The sequence below is a fragment of the Mustelus asterias genome, unplaced genomic scaffold, assembly GCF_964213995.1.
Source record: "Mustelus asterias unplaced genomic scaffold, sMusAst1.hap1.1 HAP1_SCAFFOLD_2647, whole genome shotgun sequence".
In the NCBI taxonomy this organism is placed as follows: domain Eukaryota; kingdom Metazoa; phylum Chordata; class Chondrichthyes; order Carcharhiniformes; family Triakidae; genus Mustelus; species Mustelus asterias.
The window spans coordinates 465-20,239 of NW_027592592.1; the positions used below are offsets into that span (position 1 = coordinate 465).

General features: G+C 45.8%; 1 protein-coding gene across 1 annotated transcript in view; it reads right to left on the reverse strand.

The window, feature by feature from the left end:
• Positions 1–652: 652 nt before the first annotated feature.
• The window catches only part of LOC144489899 (fibrosin-1-like protein), a gene marked incomplete at its 3' end in the record, with an annotated part of 34,693 nt that continues 15,570 nt past the window's right edge, over positions 653–19,775 (reverse strand). The window contains exons 2-3 of the mRNA XM_078207731.1: positions 18,105–18,281; positions 653–745 (exon numbers count right to left, since the gene is read on the reverse strand). Coding sequence (XP_078063857.1) covers positions 653–745; positions 18,105–18,281 — 270 coding nt within the window. The remainder of the gene's footprint in view (positions 746–18,104; positions 18,282–19,775) is intronic.

The following is a 19,775-nucleotide window of genomic DNA, read 5'->3' on the forward strand; positions in this document are numbered from 1 at the left end:
GGAGGGAGGGGGTTACAGAGATAGGGAGGGGTGTCGGGGTGGATTCCGGTGTGAGGAAATGTCAAGATGTCAATGGACATTCCCTGAAGTAACAGGTTGATCCGTTCTTCCGATGGATAAAACGACACGAGGATGATTTTTTCCCCAAGATACATTTTGAAGAACAAAAGGCTGCCAGTGGTGGAGTGAAGCAGAGGCGGTGAGGGAGGATTCGGGGATGGGAGGAGGGTCGTACGCGGGACTGGAGACCATCGCCCTTGGGTGGGACAAGCTTCGAGAGTGGAGGAGGTGACAGGGACGGGGAGAGGTTAAAAACCCTCTCGCTCCCGAAACCCGTCCTCTGCGAGGGAGCTCAACTGGGGTGCGGACCGCAGCGAGGACACGTTTCAGAATGTTAGGCTGGACGAATAAAAAGTGCAACAGAACGCTCCCGTGACGCAGCAATTGCGCTCTGGCTGACCCCGGCCTGCCAAGGGCGTGGAACAAACTTTAAATATCGCCACCGGTCGGCGGTTTAACAAAGAGTTGATGCTCGGTGTGACACACAGAGCATGCTGGGCAGTAAGCAGGGTCTCTTCCGCCTGCCACCCCCCTGCCCCCCAACCTCCACACCCTGTGCATCTGACACGGTGGCGGACCACACGATACTTACGTCACTGCCTGCCCCGCGCGAGCTGCTACGTTGGGAGCTACCATTCTCACCGCCAGTGCTCTGGTTCCCTCTGGTGGGGCCCTTGGTTTTCACCTGCACGGTGGGACAGAACGGGAGGCATGGATGGGTGGCTGAGATGATTCGGACGGTCGAAACAAGCTCAGTTTGCCCCCCGGGCAAACAAGGTGCAAGAACACTGCGGCCAGGTATCAATGCCCCCTTCCCGTGCTCCTCCACCTGTCAGACACCCAGGAGAGGGGCCACAGATGCCGCACCCCAGAGCTCCGGTTCAGGCCAAGAACGGAATGGTTTTCACCAACTTTTACAGATTCCAGTCTGTAACTCACCCCCGGGTATCTGTTATTCTATATATAAACAAGCCTGAACCCCTCGATTAGATTCCAGTCTGTCACTCACTCCCGGGTATCTGTTATTCTATATATAAACCATCCCGAACCTCTCGATTAGATTCCAGTCTGTAACTCATTCCCAGGTATCTGTTATTCTCTATATAAACCACCCCGAACCCCTCGATTAGATTCCAGTCTGTAACTCACTCCCGGGTATCCGTTATTCTGTATATAAACACCCCGACCCCTCGATTAGATTCCAGTCTGTAACTCACTCCCGGGTATCTGTTATTCTATATATAAACCACCCCGAACCCCTCGATTAGATTCCAGTCTGTAACTCACTCCCAGGTATCTGTTATTCTATATATAAACCATCCCGAACTCCTCGATTCGATTCCAGTCTGTAACTCACTCCCGGGTATCTGTTATTCTATATATAAACCACCCCGAACCCCTCGATTAGATTCCAGTCTGTAACGCACTCCCGGGTATCTGTTATTCTATATATAAACCACCTCGAACCCCTCGATTAGATTACAGTCTGTAACTCACTCCCGGGTGTCTGTTATTGTATATATAAACCACCCCGAAGCCCTTGATGAGATTCCAGTCTGTAACTCACTCCCGGGTATCTGTTATTCTATATATAAACCACCCCGAACCCCTCGATTAGATTCCAGTCTGTAACTCACCCCCGGGTATCTGTTATTCTATATATAAACCACCCCGAACCCCTCGATTAGATTCCAGTCTGTCACTCACTCCCGGGTATCTGTTATTCTATATATAAACCACCCCGAACCCCTCGATTGGATTCCAGTCTGTAACTCACTCCCGGGTATCTGTTATTCTATATATAAACCACCCCGAACCCCTCGATTAGATTCCAGTCTGTAACTCACTCCCGGGTATCTGTTATTCTATATATAAACCACCCTGAACCCCTCGATTAGATTCCAGTCTGTAACTCACTCCCGGGTATCTGTTATTCTATATATAAACCACCCTGAACCCCTCGATTAGATTCCAGTCTGTAACTCACTCCCGTGTATCTGTTATTCTATATATAAACCACCCCGAACCCCTCGATTAGATTCCAGTCTGTAACTCACTCCCAGGTATCTGTTATTCTATATATAAACCACCCCGAACCCCTCGATTAGATTCCAGTCTGTAACTCACTCCCAGGTATCTGTTATTCTATATATAAACCACCCTGAACCCCTCGATTTGATTCCTGTCTGTAACTCACTCCCGGGTATCTGTTATTCTATATATAAACCACCCCGAACCCCTCGATTAGATTCCAGTCTGTAACTCACTCCCGGGTATCTGTTATTCTATATATAAACCAATCCGAACCCCTCGATTAGATTCCAGTCTGTAACTCACTCCCGGGTATCTGTTATTCTATATATAAACCATCCCGAACCCCTCGATTAGATTCCAGTCTGTAACTCACTCCCGGGTATCTGTTATTCTATATATAAACCACCCTGAACCCCTCGATTAGATTCCAGTCTGTAACTCACTCCCGGGTATCTGTTATTCTATATATAAACCACCCTGAACCCCTCGATTAGATTCCAGTCTGTAACTCACTCCCGGGTATCTGTTATTCTATATATAAACCACCCCGAACCCCTCGATTAGATTCCAGTCTGTAACTCACTCCCGGGTATCTGCTATTCTTTTTATAAACACCCCGAATCCCTCGATTAGATTCCAGTCTGTAACTCACTCCCGGGTATCTGTTATTCTATATATAAACCACCCCGAACCCCTCGATTAGATTCCAGTCGGTAACTCACCCCCGGGTATCTGTTATTCTATATATAAACCATCCCGAACCCCTCGATTAGATTCCAGTCGGTAACTCACCCCCGGGTATCTGTTATTCTCTATATAAACCACCCCGAACCCCTCGATTAGATTCCAGTCTATAACTCACCCCCGGGTATCTGTAATTCTATATATAAACCACCCCGAACCCCTCGATTAGATTCCAGTCTGTAACTCACTCACTCCCGGGTATCTGTTATTCTATATATAAACCACCCCGAACCCCTCGATTAGATTCCAGTCTGTAACTCACCCCCGGGTATCTGATAGTCTATATATAAACCACCCCGAACACCTCGATTAGATTCCAGTCTATAACTCACCCCCGGGTATCTGTTAGTCTATATATAAACCACCCCGAACCCCTCGATTAGATTCCAGTCTGAAACGCACTCCCAGGTATCTCTTATTCTATATATAAACCACCCTGAACCCCTCGATTAGATTCCAGTCTGTAACTCAACTCCCAGCTATCTCTTATTCTATATATAAACCACCCTGAACCCCTCGATTAGATTCCAGTCTGTAACTCACTCCCGGGTATCTGTTATTCTATATATAAACCACCCCGACCCCTCGATTAGATTCCAGTCAGTAACTCACTCCCGGGTATCTGTTATTCTATATATAAACCACCCTGAACCCCTCGATTAGATTCCAGTCTGTAACTCACTCGCGGGTATTTGTTATTCTATATCTAAACCATCCCGAACCCCTCGATTAGATTCCAGTCTGGAACTCACTCCCGGGTGTTTGTTATTCTATATATAAACCACCCCGAACCCCTCGATTAGATTCCAGTCTGTAACTCGCTCCCGGGTATCTGTTATTCTATATATAAACCTCCCCAAACCCCTCGATTAGATTCCAGTCTGTAACTCACTCCCAGGTATCTCTTATTCTATATGTAAACCACCCTGAACCCCTCGATTAGATTCCAGACTGTAACTCACTCCCGGGTATCAGTTATTCTGTATATAAACCACCCTGAACCCCTCGATTAGATTCCAGTCTGTAACTCACTCCCAGGTATCTGTTATTCTATATATAAACCACCCCGAAACCCTCAATTGGATTCCAGTCTGTAACTCACTCCCGGGTATCTGTTATTCTATGTATAAACCACTCCGAACCCCTCGATTTGATTACAGTCTGTAACTCACTCCCGGATATCTGTTATTCTCTATATAAACCACCCCGAACCCCTCGATTAGATTCCAGTCGGTAACTCACTCCCGGGTATCTGTTATTCTATATATATAAACCACCCCGAACACCTCGATTAGATTCCAGTCGGTAACTCACTCCCGGGCATCTGTTATTCTATATATAAACCACACCGAACCCCTTGATTAGATTCCAGTCTGTAACTCACCCCCGGGTATCTGTGAGTCTATATATAAACCACCCCGAACCCCTCGATTAGATTCCAGTCTGTAACTCACTCCCAGGTATCTGTTATTCTATATATAAACCACCCTGAACCCCTCGATTAGATTCCAGTCTGTACCTCACCCCCGGGTATCTGTTCGTCTATATATAAACCACCCCGAACCCCTCGATTAGATTCCAGTCTGTAACTCACTCCCAGGTATCTGTTATTCTATATATAAACCTCCCCGAACCCCTCGATTAGATTCCAGTCTGTAACTCACTCCCGGGTATTTGTTATTCTATCTCTAAACTACCCCTCGATTAGATTCCAGTCTGTAACTCACTCCCAGGTATCTCTTATTCTATATATAAACCACCCTGAACCCCTCGATTGGATTCCAGTCTGTAACTCACTCCCGGGTCTCTGTTATTCTATATATAAACCACCCCGAACCCCACGATTAGATTCCAGTCTGTAACACACTCCCGGGTATCTGTTATTCTTTATATAAACCACCCTGAACCCCTCGATTAGATTCCAGCCTGGAACTCACTCCCGGGTATCTGTTATTCTATATATAAACCACCCCGAACCCCTCAATGAGATTCCAGTCTGTAACTCACTCCCGGGTATCTGTTATTCTATATATAAACCACCCCGAACCCCTCGATTAGAATCCAGTCTGTAACTCACTCCCGGGTATCTGTTATTGTATATATAAACCATCCCGAACCCCTCGATTAGATTCCAGTCTGTAACTCACTCCCGGGTATCTGTTATTCTATATATAAACCACCCCGAACACCTCGATTAGATTCCAGTCTGTAACTCACTCCCGGGTATCTGTTATTCTATATATAAACCATCCCGAACCCCTCGATTAGAGTCCAGTCTGTAACTCACTCCCGGGTATCTGTTATTCTATATATAAACCACCCCGGACCCCTCGATTCGATTCCAGTCTGTACCTCACTCCCGGGAATCTGTTATTCTATAGATAAAGCACCCCGAACCCCTCGATTAGATTCCAGTCTGTAACTCACTCCCGGCTATCTGTTATTCTATATATAAACACCCCGAACCCCTCGATTAGATTCCAGTCTGTAACACACTCCCGGGTATCTGTTATTCTACATATAAACCATCCCGAACCCCTCGATTAGATTCCAGTCTGTAACTCACTCCCGGGTATCTGTTATTCTATATATAAACCTCCCCAAACCCCTCGATTAGATTCCAGTCTGTAACTCACTCCCAGGGATCTCTTATTCTATATATAAACCACCCTGAACCCCTCGATTAGATTCCAGACTGTAACTCACTCCCGGGTATCTGTTATTCTGTATATAAACCACCCTGAACCCCTCGATTAGATTCCAGTCTGTAACTCACTCCCGGGTATCTGTTATTCTATATATAAACCACCCCGAACACCTCGATTGGATTCCAGTCTGTCACGCACTCCCGGGTATCTGTTATTCTATATATAAACCACCTCGAACCCCTCGATTCGATTACAGTCTGTAACTCACTCCCGGATATCTGTTATTCTCTATATAAACCACACCGAACCCCTTGATTACATTCCAGTCTGTAACTCACTCCCGGGTATCTGTTATTCTATATATAAACCACCCCGAACCTCTCGATGAGATTCCAGTCGGTAACTCACTCCCGGGTATCTGTTATTCTATATATAAATCACCCCGAACACCTCGATTAGATTCCAGTCGGTAACTCACTCCCGGGCATCTGTTATTGTATATATAAACCACACCGAACCCCTTGATTAGATTCCAGTCTGTAACTCACCCCCGGGTATCTGTTAGTCTATATATAAACCACCCCGAACCCCTCGATTAGATTCCAGTCTGTAACTCACTCCCGGGTGTCTGTTATTCTATATATAAACCATCCCGAACCCCTCGATTAGATTCCAGTCTGGAACTCACACCCGGGTGTTTGTTATTCTACTTATAAACCACCCCGAACCCCTCGATTAGATTCCAGTCTGTAACTCACTCCCAGGTATCTCTTATTCTATATATAAACCACCCTGAACCCCTCGATTAGATTCCAGTCTGTAACTCACTCCCGGGTATCTGTTATTCTATATATAAACCACCCCGAACCCCTCGATTAGATTCCAGTCTGTAACTCACTCCCGGGTATCTGTTATTCTATATATAAACCACCCCGAACCCCTCGATTAGATTCCAGTCTGTAACTCACTCCCGGGTATCTGTTATTCTATATATAAACCACCCCGAACCCCTCGATTAGATTCCAGTCTGTAACTCACTCCCGGGTATCTGTTATTCTATATATAAACCACCCCGAACCCCTCGATTAGATTCCAGTCTGTAACTCACCCCCGGGTATCTGTTATTCTATATATAAACCACCCCGAACCCCTCGATTAGATTCCAGTCTGTAACTCTCTCCCGGGTATCTGTTATTCTATATATAAACCACCCCGAACCCCTCGATTAGATTCCAGTCTGTAACTCACTCCCGGGTATCTGTTATTCTACATATAAACCACCCCGAACCCCTCGGTCAGATTCCAGTCGGTAACTCACTCCCGGGCATCTGTTATTCTATATATAAACCATCCCGAACCCCTCGATTAGATTCCAGTCTGTAACTCACTCCCGGGTATCTGTTATTCCATATATAAACCACCCCGAACCCCTCGGTCAGATTCCAGTCTGTAACTCACTCCCGGGTATCTGTTATTCTATATATAAACCATCCCGAACCGCTCGATTAGATTCCAGTCTGTAACTCACTCCCGGGTATTTGTTATTCTATATATAAACCACCCTGAACCCCTCGATTAGATTCCAGTCTGTAACTCACTCCCGGGTATCTGTTATTCTATATATAAACCACTCTGAACCCCTCGATTAGATTCCAGTCTGTAACTCACTCGCAGGTATCTGTTATTCTATATATAAACCAACCCGAACCGCTCGATTAGATTCCAGTCTGTAACTCACTCCCGGGTATCTGGTATTCGATATATAAACCACCCCGAACCGCTCGATTAGATTCCTGTCTGTAACTCACTCCCGGGTATCTGTTATTCTATATATAAACCAGCCCGAACCCCTCGATTAGATTCCAGTCTGTAACTCACCCCCGGGTATCTGTTATTCTATATATAAACCACCCCGAACCCCTCGATTAGATTCCAGTCTGTAACTCTCTCCCGGGTATCTGTTATTCTATATATAAACCACCCCGAACCCCTCGATTAGATTCCAGTCTGTAACTCACTCCCGGGTATCTGTTATTCTATATATAAACCACCCCGAACCCCTCGGTCAGATTCCAGTCGGTAACTCACTCCCGGGTATCTGTTATTCTATATATAAACCATCCCGAACCCCTCGATTAGATTCCAGTCTGTAACTCACTCCCGGGTATCTGTTATTCTATATATAAACCACCCTGAACCCCTCGATTAGATTCCAGTCTGTAACTCACTCCCGGGTATCTGTTATTCTATATATAAACCACCCTGAACCCCTCGATTAGATTCCAGTCTGTAACTCACTCCCGGGTATCTGTTATTCTATATATAAACCACCCTGAACCCCTCGATTAGATTCCAGTCTGTAACTCACTCCCGGGTATCTGTTATTCTATATATAAACCACCCCGAACCCCTCGGTCAGATTCCAGTCTGTAACTCACTCCCGGGTATCTGTTATTCGATATATAAACCACCCCGAACCCCTCGATTAGATTCCAGTCTGTAACTCACTCCCGGGTATCTGTTATTCTATATATAAACCACCCCGAACCCCTCGATTAGATTCCAGTCTGTAACTCACTCCCGGGTATCTGTTATTCTATATATAAACCACCCCGAACCCCTCGATTAGATTCCAGTCTGTAACTCACTCCCGGGTATCTGTTATTCTATATATAAACCACCCCGAACCCTCGATTAGATTCCAGTCTGTAACTCACTCCCGGGTATCTGTTATTCTATATATAAACCACCCCAAACCCCTCGATTAGATTCCAGTCTGTAACTCACTCCCGGGTATCTGTTATTCTATATATAAACCACCCCGAACCCCTCGATTAGATTCCAGTCTGTAACTCACTCCCGGGTATCTGTTATTCTATATATAAACCACCCCGAACCCCTCGATTAGATTCCAGTCTGTAACTCACCCCCGGGTATCTGTTATTCTATATATAAACCACCCCGAACCCCTCGATTAGATTCCAGTCTGTAACTCACTCCCGGGTATCTGTTATTCTATATATAAACCACCCCGAACACCTCGATTAGATTCCAGTCTGTAACTCACTCCCGGGTATCTGTTATTCTATATATAAACCACCCCGAACCCCTCGATTAGATTCCAGTCTGTAACTCACTCCCGGGTATCTGTTATTCTATATATAAACCACCCCGAACCCCTCGATTAGATTCCAGTCTGTAACTCACTCCCGGGTATCTGTTATTCTATATATAAACCACCCCGAACCCCTCGATTAGATTCCAGTCTGTAACTCACCCCCGGGTATCTGTTATTCTATATATAAACCACCCCGAACCCCTCGGTCAGATTCCAGTCGGTAACTCACTCCCGGGTATCTGTTATTCTATATATAAACCATCCCGAACCCCTCGATTAGATTCCAGTCTGTAACTCACTCCCGGGTATCTGTTATTCCATATATAAACCACCCCGAACCCCGCGGTCAGATTCCAGTCTGTAACTCACTCCCAGGTATCTGTTATTCTATATATAAACCATCCCGAACCGCTCGATTAGATTCCAGTCTGTAACTCACTCCCGGGTATTTGTTATTCTATATATAAACCACCCTGAACCCCTCGATTAGATTCCAGTCTGTAACTCACTCCCGGGTATCTGTTATTCTATATATAAACCACTCTGAACCCCTCGATTAGATTCCAGTCTGAAACTCACTCCCAGGTATCTGTTATTCTATATATAAACCAACCCGAACCGCTCGATTAGATTCCAGTCTGTAACTCACTCCCGGGTATCTGTTATTCGATATATAAACCACCCCGAACCCCTCGATTAGATTCCAGTCTGTAACTCACTCCCGGGTATCTGTTATTCTATATATAAACCAGCCCGAACCCCTCGATTAGATTCCAGTCTGTAACTCACCCCCGGGTATCTGTTATTCTATATATAAACCACCCCGAACCCCTCGATTAGATTCCAGTCTGTAACTCTCTCCCGGGTATCTGTTATTCTATATATAAACCACCCCGAACCCCTCGATTAGAATCCAGTCTGTAACTCACTCCCGGGTATCTGTTATTCTATATATAAACCACCCTGAACCCCTCGATTAGATTCCAGTCTGTCACTCACTCCCGGGTATCTGTTATTCTATATATAAACCACCCCGAACCCCTCGGTCAGATTCCAGTCTGTAACTCACTCCCGGGTATCTGTTATTCGATATATAAACCACCCCGAACCCCTCGATTAGATTCCAGTCTGTAACTCACTCCCGGGTATCTGTTATTCTATATATAAACCACCCCGAACCCCTCGATTAGATTCCAGTCTGTAACTCACTCCCGGGTATCTGTTATTCTATATATAAACCACCCCGAACCCCTCGATTAGATTCCAGTCTGTAACTCACTCCCGGGTATCTGTTATTCTATATATAAACCACCCCGAACCCTCGATTAGATTCCAGTCTGTAACTCACTCCCGGGTATCTGTTATTCTATATATAAACCACCCCGACCCCTCGATTAGATTCCAGTCAGTAACTCACTCCCGGGTATCTGTTATTCTATATATAAACCACCCTGAACCCCTCGATTAGATTCCAGTCTGTAACTCACTCGCGGGTATTTGTTATTCTATATCTAAACCATCCCGAACCCCTCGATTAGATTCCAGTCTGGAACTCACTCCCGGGTGTTTGTTATTCTATATATAAACCACCCCGAACCCCTCGATTAGATTCCAGTCTGTAACTCGCTCCCGGGTATCTGTTATTCTATATATAAACCTCCCCAAACCCCTCGATTAGATTCCAGTCTGTAACTCACTCCCAGGTATCTCTTATTCTATATATAAACCACCCTGAACCCCTCGATTAGATTCCAGACTGTAACTCACTCCCGGGTATCTGTTATTCTGTATATAAACCACCCTGAACCCCTCGATTAGATTCCAGTCTGTAACTCACTCCCAGGTATCTGTTATTCTATATATAAACCACCCCGAACCCCTCAATTGGATTCCAGTCTGTAACTCCCTCCCGGGTATCTGTTATTCTATGTATAAACCACTCCGAACCCCTCGATTTGATTACAGTCTGTAACTCACTCCCGGATATCTGTTATTCTCTATATAAACCACCCCGAACCCCTCGATTAGATTCCAGTCGGTAACTCACTCCCGGGTATCTGTTATTCTATATATATAAACCACCCCGAACACCTCGATTAGATTCCAGTCGGTAACTCACTCCCGGGCATCTGTTATTCTATATATAAACCACACCGAACCCCTTGATTAGATTCCAGTCTGTAACTCACCCCCGGGTATCTGTGAGTCTATATATAAACCACCCCGAACCCCTCGATTAGATTCCAGTCTGTAACTCACTCCCAGGTATCTGTTATTCTATATATAAACCACCCTGAACCCCTCGATTAGATTCCAGTCTGTACCTCAGCCCCGCGTATCTGTTCGTCTATATATAAACCACCCCGAACCCCTCGATTAGATTCCAGTCTGTAACTCACTCCCAGGTATCTGTTATTCTATATATAAACCTCCCCGAACCCCTCGATTAGATTCCAGTCTGTAACACACTCCCGGGTATTTGTTATTCTATCTCTAAACTACCCCTCGATTAGATTCCAGTCTGTAACTCACTCCCAGGTATCTCTTATTCTATATATAAACCACCCTGAACCCCTCGATTGGATTCCAGTCTGTAACTCACTCCCGGGTCTCTGTTATTCTATATATAAACCACCCCGAACCCCACGATTAGATTCCAGTCTGTAACTCACTCCCGGGTATCTGTTATTCTTTATATAAACCACCCTGAACCCCTCGATTAGATTCCAGCCTGGAACTCACTCCCGGGTATCTGTTATTCTATATATAAACCACCCCGAACCCCTCAATGAGATTCCAGTCTGTAACTCACTCCCGGGTATCTGTTATTCTATATATAAACCACCCCGAACCCCTCGATTAGAATCCAGTCTGTAACTCACTCCCGGGTATCTGTTATTGTATATATAAACCATCCCGAACCCCTCGATTAGATTCCAGTCTGTAACTCACTCCCGGGTATCTGTTATTCTATATATAAACCACCCCGAACACCTCGATTAGATTCCAGTCTGTAACTCACTCCCGGGTATCTGTTATTCTATATATAAACCATCCCGAACCCCTCGATTAGAGTCCAGTCTGTAACTCACTCCCGGGTATCTGTTATTCTATATATAAATCACCCCGGACCCCTCGATTCGATTCCAGTCTGTACCTCACTCCCGGGAATCTGTTATTCTATAGATAAAGCACCCCGAACCCCTCGATTAGATTCCAGTCTGTAACTCACTCCCGGCTATCTGTTATTCTATATATAAACACCCCGAACCCCTCGATTAGATTCCAGTCTGTAACACACTCCCGGGTATCTGTTATTCTACATATAAACCATCCCGAACCCCTCGATTAGATTCCAGTCTGTAACTCACTCCCGGGTATCTGTTATTCTATATATAAACCTCCCCAAACCCCTCGATTAGATTCCAGTCTGTAACTCACTCCCAGGTATCTCTTATTCTATATATAAACCACCCTGAACCCCTCGATTAGATTCCAGACTGTAACTCACTCCCGGGTATCTGTTATTCTGTATATAAACCACCCTGAACCCCTCGATTAGATTCCAGTCTGTAACTCACTCCCGGGTATCTGTTATTCTATATATAAACCACCCCGAACACCTCGATTGGATTCCAGTCTGTCACGCACTCCCGGGTATCTGTTATTCTATATATAAACCACCTCGAACCCCTCGATTCGATTACAGTCTGTAACTCACTCCCGGATATCTGTTATTCTCTATATAAACCACACCGAACCCCTTGATTACATTCCAGTCTGTAACTCACTCCCGGGTATCTGTTATTCTATATATAAACCACCCCGAACCCCTCGATGAGATTCCAGTCGGTAACTCACTCCCGGGTATCTGTTATTCTATATATAAACCACCCCGAACACCTCGATTAGATTCCAGTCGGTAACTCACTCCCGGGCATCTGTTATTGTATATATAAACCACACCGAACCCCTTGATTAGATTCCAGTCTGTAACTCACCCCCGGGTATCTGTTAGTCTATATATAAACCACCCCGAACCCCTCGATTAGATTCCAGTCTGTAACTCACTCCCGGGTATCTGTTATTCTATATATAAACCATCCCGAACCCGTCGATTAGATTCCAGTCTGGAACTCACACCCGGGTGTTTGTTATTCTACTTATAAACCACCCCGAACCCCTCGATTAGATTCCAGTCTGTAACTCACTCCCAGGTATCTCTTATTCTATATATAAACCACCCTGAACCCCTCGATTAGATTCCAGTCTGTAACTCACTCCCGGGTATCTGTTATTCTATATATAAACCACCCCGAACCCCTCGATTAGATTCCAGTCTGTAACTCACTCCCGGGTATCTGTTATTCTATATATAAACCACCCCGAACCCCTCGATTAGATTCCAGTCTGTAACTCACTCCCGGGTATCTGTTATTCTATATATAAACCACCCCGAACCCCTCGATTAGATTCCAGTCTGTAACTCACTCCCGGGTATCTGTTATTCTATATATAAACCACCCCGAACCCCTCGATTAGATTCCAGTCTGTAACTCACCCCCGGGTATCTGTTATTCTATATATAAACCACCCCGAACCCCTCGATTAGATTCCAGTCTGTAACTCACTCCCAGGTATCTGTTATTCTATATATAAACCAACCCGAACCGCTCGATTAGATTCCAATCTGTAACTCACTCCCGGGTATCTGTTATTCGATATATAAACCACCCCGAACCCCTCGATTATATTCCAGTCTGTAACTCACTCCCGGGTATCTGTTATTCTATATATAAACCAGCCCAAACCCCTCGATTAGATTCCAGTCTGTAACTCACCCCCGGGTATCTGTTATTCTATATATAAACCACCCCGAACACCTCGATTAGATTCCAGTCTATAACTCACCCCCGGGTATCTGTTAGTCGATATATAAACCACCCCGAACCCCTCGATTAGATTCCAGTCTGAAACTCACTCCCAGGTATCTCTTATTCTATATATAAACCACCCTGAACCCCTCGATTAGATTCCAGTCTGTAACTCAACTCCCAGCTATCTCTTATTCTATATATAAACCACCCTGAACCCCTCGATTAGATTCCAGTCTGTAACTCACTCCCGGGTATCTGTTATTCTATATATAAACCACCCCGACCCCTCGATTAGATTCCAGTCAGTAACTCACTCCCGGGTATCTGTTATTCTATATATAAACCACCCTGAACCCCTCGATTAGATTCCAGTCTGTAACTCACTCGCGGGTATTTGTTATTCTATATCTAAACCATCCCGAACCCCTCGATTAGATTCCAGTCTGGAACTCACTCCCGGGTGTTTGTTATTCTATATATAAACCACCCCGAACCCCTCGATTAGATTCCAGTCTGTAACTCGCTCCCGGGTATCTGTTATTCTATATATAAACCTCCCCAAACCCCTCGATTAGATTCCAGTCTGTAACTCACTCCCAGGTATCTCTTATTCTATATATAAACCACCCTGAACCCCTCGATTAGATTCCAGACTGTAACTCACTCCCGGGTATCTGTTATTCTGTATATAAACCACCCTGAACCCCTCGATTAGATTCCAGTCTGTAACTCACTCCCAGGTATCTGTTATTCTATATATAAACCACCCCGAACCCCTCAATTGGATTCCAGTCTGTAACTCCCTCCCGGGTATCTGTTATTCTATGTATAAACCACTCCGAACCCCTCGATTTGATTACAGTCTGTAACTCACTCCCGGATATCTGTTATTCTCTATATAAACCACCCCGAACCCCTCGATTAGATTCCAGTCGGTAACTCACTCCCGGGTATCTGTTATTCTATATATATAAACCACCCCGAACACCTCGATTAGATTCCAGTCGGTAACTCACTCCCGGGCATCTGTTATTCTATATATAAACCACACCGAACCCCTTGATTAGATTCCAGTCTGTAACTCACCCCCGGGTATCTGTGAGTCTATATATAAACCACCCCGAACCCCTCGATTAGATTCCAGTCTGTAACTCACTCCCAGGTATCTGTTATTCTATATATAAACCACCCTGAACCCCTCGATTAGATTCCAGTCTGTACCTCACCCCCGGGTATCTGTTCGTCTATATATAAACCACCCCGAACCCCTCGATTAGATTCCAGTCTGTAACTCACTCCCAGGTATCTGTTATTCTATATATAAACCTCCCCGAACCCCTCGATTAGATTCCAGTCTGTAACTCACCCCCGGGTATCTGTGAGTCTATATATAAACCACCCCGAACCCCTCGATTAGATTCCAGTCTGTAACTCACTCCCAGGTATCTCTTATTCTATATATAAACCACCCTGAACCCCTCGATTGGATTCCAGTCTGTAACTCACTCCCGGGTCTCTGTTATTCTATATATCAACCACCCCGAACCCCACGATTAGATTCCAGTCTGTAACTCACTCCCGGGTATCTGTTATTCTTTATATAAACCACCCTGAACCCCTCGATTAGATTCCAGCCTGGAACTCACTCCCGGGTATCTGTTATTCTATATATAAACCACCCCGAACCCCTCAATGAGATTCCAGTCTGTAACTCACTCCCGGGTATCTGTTATTCTATATATAAACCACCCCGAACCCCTCGATTAGAATCCAGTCTGTAACTCACTCCCGGGTATCTGTTATTCTATATATAAACCACCCCGAACACCTCGATTAGATTCCAGTCTGTAACTCACTCCCGGGTATCTGTTATTCTATATATAAACCATCCCGAACCCCTCGATTAGAGTCCAGTCTGTAACTCACTCCCGGGTATCTGTTATTCTATATATAAACCACCCGGGACCCCTCGATTCGATTCCAGTCTGTACCTCACTCCCGGGAATCTGTTATTCTATAGATAAAGCACCCCGAACCCCTCGAATAGATTCCAGTCTGTAACTCACTCCCGGCTATCTGTTATTCTATATATAAACACCCCGAACCCCTCGATTAGATTCCAGTCTGTAACACACTCCCGGGTATCTGTTATTCTACATATAAACCATCCCGAACCCCTCGATTAGATTCCAGTCTGTAACTCACTCCCGGGTATCTGTTATTCTATATATAAACCTCCCCAAACCCCTCGATTAGATTCCAGTCTGTAACTCACTCCCAGGTATCTCTTATTCTATATATAAACCACCCTGAACCCCTCGATTAGATTCCAGACTGTAACTCACTCCCGGGTATCTGTTATTCTGTATATAAACCACCCTGAACCCCTCGATTAGATTCCAGTCTGTAACTCACTCCCGGGTATCTGTTATTCTATATATAAACCACCCCGAACACCTCGATTGGATTCCAGTCTGTCACGCACTCCCGGGTATCTGTTATTCTATATATAAACCACCTCGAACCCCTCGATTCGATTACAGTCTGTAACTCACTCCCGGATATCTGTTATTCTCTATATAAACCACACCGAACCCCTTGATTACATTCCAGTCTGTAACTCACTCCCGGGTATCTGTTATTCTATATATAAACCACCCCGAACCCCTCGATGAGATTCCAGTCGGTAACTCACTCCCGGGTATCTGTTATTCTATATATAAACCACCCCGAACACCTCGATTAGATTCCAGTCGGTAACTCACTCCCGGGCATCTGTTATTGTATATATAAACCACACCGAACCCCTTGATTAGATTCCAGTCTGTAACTCACCCCCGGGTATCTGTTAGTCTATATATAAACCACCCCGAACCCCTCGATTAGATTCCAGTCTGTAACTCACTCCCGGGGATCTGTTATTCTATATATAAACCATCCCGAACCCCTCGATTAGATTCCAGTCTGGAACTCACACCCGGGTGTTTGTTATTCTACTTATAAACCACCCCGAACCCCTCGATTAGATTCCAGTCAGTAACTCACTCCCAGGTATCTCTTATTCTATATATAAACCACCCTGAACCCCTCGATTAGATTCCAGTCTGTAACTCACTCCCGGGTATCTGTTATTCTATATATAAACCACCCCGAACCCCTCGATTAGATTCCAGTCTGTAACTCACTCCCGGGTATCTGTTATTCTATATATAAACCACCCCGAACCCCTCGATTAGATTCCAGTCTGTAACTCACTCCCGGGTATCTGTTATTCTATATATAAACCACCCCGAACCCCTCGATTAGATTCCAGTCTGTAACTCACTCCCGGGTATCTGTTATTCTATATATAAACCACCCCGAACCCCTCGATTAGATTCCAGTCTGTAACTCACCCCCGGGTATCTGTTATTCTATATATAAACCACCCCGAACCCCTCTATTAGATTCCAGTCTGTAACTCACTCCCAGGTATCTGTTATTCTATATATAAACCAACCCGAACCGCTCGATTAGATTCCAGTCTGTAACTCACTCCCGGGTATCTGTTATTCGATATATAAACCACCCCGAACCCCTCGATTAGATTCCAGTCTGTAACTCACTCCCGGGTATCTGTTATTCTATATATAAACCAGCCCGAACCCCTCGATTAGATTCCAGTCTGTAACTCACCCCCGGGTATCTGTTATTCTATATATAAACCACCCCGAACCCCTCGATTCGATTCCAGTCTGTAACTCTCTCCCGGGTATCTGTTATTCTTTCTATAAACCACCCCGAATCCCTCGATTAGATTCCAGTCTGTAACTCACTCCCGGGTATCTGTTATTCTATATATAAACCACCCCGAACCCCTCGATTAGATTCCAGTCTGTAACTCACTCCCGGGTATCTGTTATTCTATATATAAACCACCCCGAACCCCTCGATTAGATTCCAGTCTGTAACTCACTCCCGGGTATCTGTTATTCTATATATAAACCACCCCGAACCCTCGATTAGATTCCAGTCTGTAACTCACTCCCGGGTATCTGTTATTCTATATATAAACCACCCCAAACCCCTCGATTAGATTCCAGTCTGTAACTCACTCCCGGGTATCTGTTATTCTATATATAAACCACCCCGAACCCCTCGATTAGATTCCAGTCTGTAACTCACTCCCGGGTATCTGTTATTCTATATATAAACCACCCCGAACCCCTCGATTAGATTCCAGTCTGTAACTCACTCCCGGGTATCTGTTATTCTATATATAAACCACCCCGAACCCCTCGATTAGATTCCAGTCTGTAACTCACTCCCGGGTATCTGTTATTCTATATATAAACCACCCCGAACCCCTCGATTAGATTCCAGTCTGTAACTCACCCCCGGGTATCTGTTATTCTATATATAAACCACCCCGAACCCCTCGATTAGATTCCAGTCTGTAACTCACTCCCGGGTGTCTGTTATTCTATATATAAACCACCCCGAACCCCCCGATTAGATTCCAGTCTGTAACTCACTCCCGGGTATCTGTTATTCTATATATAAACCACCCCGAACCCCTCGGTCAGATTCCAGTCCCTCTCGGGGGTGATTGGATGCGAAGGGGAGGCCACTCTGGTTACTGACCTTTTTAGTGGGCGGCGGGTTTCTCTCCCCGTTGCGTCGGTTCTGGTCGCGCTCCGAGCCCTCCGCTCCCCTCGCTCCCTCGCACGGCGAACCCGGCTGATTCTCCTCGGGTTTCCGCTTCTCCTGACGCTTGCGCTGGCTGTCCACTCGCTCGGGGGGTTTCGGCACGGCGTCCTTCTGGGGCGGGGGTTTGGGGGTGGAGAGAGAGAAGAGGAAACGTGCGTGTTAAGGAGTTACGGGCAGGGAAATTCCACCCTTTTAATTCCATGGCCGCCGGCGCCCAAACTTGTTGCAAATCCGCACGACAGCAGAAAAGTCTGGTATTCTTCGATTTGGTGAGGTAGAGAATCTGGTTAACTGGTGGGGCGATAATAATCTCTCCCTCAATGTCAGTAAAAGGAAGATTGTCATCGACTTCAGGAAGCGTAAAGGAGAACATGCCCCTGTCGACATCAACGGGGATGAAGTAGAAAGGGTCGAGAGCTTCATGTTTCTAGGTGTCCAGATCACCAACAACCTGTCCTGGTCCCCCCCACGCCGACACTATAGTTAAGAAAGCCCCACCAACGCCTCTACCTTCTCAGGAGGCGAAGGAATTTCGGCATGTCCGCTACGACTCTCACCAACTTTTACAGATGCCCCATAGAAAGCATCCTTTCCGGGTGTATCACAGCTCGGTCTGGGGCTCCTGCTCTGCCCAAGACCGCAAGGATCTACAAAGGGTCGTGAATGTAGCCCACTCCCATCACGCAAACCAACCTCCCATCCATTGACTCCGTCTACGCTTCCCGCTGCCTCGGGGAAAAGCAGCCGGCATAATCAAGGACCCCCCCCACGCACCCCGGACATTCTCTCTTCCACCTTCTTCCGTCGGGGGAAAAGATACAAAAGTCTGAGGTCACGTACCGACCGACTCAAGAACAGCTTCTTCCCTGCTGCTGTCAGTCTTTTGAATGGACCTACCTCGCATTAAGTTGATCTTTCTCTACACCCTAGCTATGACTGTAACACTACATTCTGCACCCTCTCCTATCCTTCTCTATGAACGGTATGCTTTGTCTGTATAGTGCGCAAGAAACAATACTTTTCACTGGATCCCGATACACGTGACAATAATAATTCAAATCAAATCTTCCGGGGGAGAGAACTTCCAGACATTGGCCATCCTCTGGGCGAAGCGCGGGGAGAGAAAACAACCTCTCCCTGTCTACCCCGTCAAACTCGCGAAGAGTTTATCTCCTTTCATTTCAACGCAAACAACAGAATCTCACCCCATTGAGTGATCCTTTTCCACCAGCCCGTCAGCGGACAGGCCCATTCCGTTCAGTAATCTTTCCCTGGAGGGGCCGCTGAACCGCACATTCCTCTCCCGAGCACAACACGCACTTCAGAGAAAGGATAGCTGTCACCAGATTGTATATAACCCAACTCAATTCCAATAATGCTTCACCAGACCCCACTGCCCCGCTCCCTCCCCACAGCCCTGTATCAATCCCCAAACTAATCCCACTGCCCCACTCTCTCCCCACAGCCCTGTATCAATCTCCAAACTAATCCCACTGCCCCACTCCCTCCCCACAGCCCTGTATCAATCCCCAAACTAATCCCACTGCCCCGCTCTCTCCCCATAGCCCTGTATCAATCTCCAAACTAATCCCACTGCCCCACTCC